The following is a 2,436-nucleotide window of genomic DNA, read 5'->3' as shown; positions in this document are numbered from 1 at the left end:
TCTTGACTCAGCTATTTCCACATTCCTAACAGACGCAACCAGAACAAACCTATTGTCTAAATTTTCAACTAGAACAGAACGTACCTCAGAAGGGGAATTTTGAGCCTTCACAGAGTCAAAAGACCCAGTGTCTTCCCCCTCACTCGCAGATTTGAAGGAGTCATTTGAGTTTTCAGAATCTTGGGCTTGGCTAGCCTTTAATTTTGCATTTAGCTTCTTTGAAAAGGCACCTATAGCTACAGTTTTGCGAGCAAGCATCCTCACTCGCCTTATCCTAGGTTGGGGGGGTGTGCTGGGTTGAGGAGGGTGGAGGAATCAGAGGGCGTAGGTTGTGGAGGAGTACCTGGGTTTTCTTGAGGGTTAGACATCTTGCTAATTCTGAAGGAGTATTTTTGAATTGGGGTTTTGGAAGAGAGAAGAATAGAGAGTAGAAGAAATTCGACGGTTTAGAGAATTATGAGAATGGAAGTGACTGTGATGATGGGTTTTTAAAAAAAGAAGTTTAATTAATGACTAACGGTAATTTTTTGTAGTCAATTAGAAGTCCAATCAACCTAAAATTTCAGGTTGAATGAGCGATTAAGCTTCCTTAGATTCTAGAAATTTTGTGCTGTGAGGATTCTATTAGAGATGGAACTCGTTCAAACTTTAGAGGGATAAATTTTTGTGACGATTTTGAACATAGGTAGGACTCTGCTCATGAATTAAATATTAATATTTCTAATTGTGCAGAGCATAGAAAACATTATTCAGATGAACCAGTACTGATGAACCAGGTTCTTCACTAAGAATCCTCTTGATCATGCCTCAATTTACCAAAAAAGAGAAAATTTTGTTAGAGATTAGTGAGTCATATCAACACATATCACAGGAGTATACTATTTATAGTATGAGATTGAGCAAAGATTAATCTAGATATTTACACAAGTTCCAGATTTTCTAACTAATTTTTTTTCTTTTTCAATATTTTTTTGTGTTTATTTTCATTGTGCATTTTGAACTGGTCCCATTAGGTGATCTTAATCATCCCTAATTCTAACCTGTTCCTTTCAAAGTGTTCTCTGCTCAGTGCTTTAGTGAAGATGTCAGCAATCTGTTTATCAGTAGCACAAAATTCTATAGTAATCAATCATTTCTCATAGTTGTCCCTAAAAAAATGGTATCTAACATCTATGTACTTAGTTCTCTTATGATGACCAGTTTCTTAGTCATACTAATAGCACTAGTATTATCACAAAAAATAGGAATACAACCAACTTCAATACCAAAATCCATCAACCGTTGTTTGATCCACATTGAGCAAAACAGGAAGCATTTGCAGCATACTCAGCTACAGCAGTGGATAAGGCCACTGAATTTTGCTTCTTAGTAGCCCATGACACATGACATGAAACAAGTAAGTGTGCCATACCTGAGGTTCTCTTCCTATCCATAATGAAACCTGCATAGTCAGCATCAACATATCCTACTAGGTTAAAGTTACTACCTTTTGGATACCAAAGATAAAGATCAGTAGTGCCTTTCAAGTATCTCAATATTCTCTTGATAGCAGTCAAGTGGAATTCCTTTGGATTTGCTTGAAATCGAGCACAAAGCCTTACACTAAAAATAATGTTAGGTCTGCTAGCAGTTAGATACAAAAGTGAACCAATCATACCCCTATACAACTTCTGATCAACAGATGAACCAGGTTCATCTATGTCCAATTTTGTCGTTGTTGCAATAGGAGTGTCTATTTCCTTTGGTTCTTCCATTTTAAACTTCTTAATCAACTTTTTAGCATATTTTTGCTGATAGATCATGGTTCCATTTGAGTTTTGTTTAATTTGTAAGCCTAAGAAGAAATTAAGCTCACCCATCATACTCATTTCAAATTCACTCCCCATAAGTTTTTCAAATTCCTTACTTAGTTTTTCAGTGGTTGACCCAAAAATTATGTCATCAACATATATTTGTACTACAAGAAGATCCTTACCTTTTTCCCTCAAGAATAGAGTACTATCAATTTTACCTCTCTTGTAGCCACGTTCAAGCAGGAATTTGGATAGTCATTCATACTATGCTCTAGGAGCCTGCTTGAGTCCATAGAGAGCCTTGTCTAATTTGTATATATGTTCCGGACACTCCTTGCTCTCAAACCCTGGAGGTTGTTTGACAAACACTTCTTCCTTTAAGTAGCTATTTAGGAAAGCACTTTTGACATCCATCTGGTGAAGAGTAAATTTCATGTGTGCTGCAAAGGCTATAAGGAGTCTTATTGCTTCCAATCTTGCAACTGGAGGAAAAGTCATCATAGTTTATGCCTTCCTTCTGGCTATAACCTTGAACAACCAACCTTGCCTTGTTCCTTGTAACAGTTCCATCTTCGTCAAGTTTGTTTCTGAAGACCCATTTAGTGCCAATTACTGAGATGTCCTTGGGTCTTTTAACCAGATG

The 2,436-nt window shown here is 36.8% G+C and overlaps 1 protein-coding gene across 1 annotated transcript; it reads right to left on the bottom strand.

The window, feature by feature from the left end:
• Positions 1-1,274: 1,274 nt before the first annotated feature.
• LOC138888353 (secreted RxLR effector protein 161-like) lies at positions 1,275-1,886 on the bottom strand. The gene has a single exon (XM_070170204.1). It carries the CDS (start codon positions 1,884-1,886, stop codon positions 1,275-1,277), a length of 612 nt encoding a protein of 203 aa, XP_070026305.1.
• Between the last annotated feature and the right edge of the window lie 550 nt (positions 1,887-2,436).

Source organism: Nicotiana sylvestris, chromosome 3, assembly GCF_000393655.2.
Source record: "Nicotiana sylvestris chromosome 3, ASM39365v2, whole genome shotgun sequence".
Taxonomy (NCBI): domain Eukaryota; kingdom Viridiplantae; phylum Streptophyta; class Magnoliopsida; order Solanales; family Solanaceae; genus Nicotiana; species Nicotiana sylvestris.
This window is presented reverse-complemented; position numbering and strand designations above follow the sequence as displayed.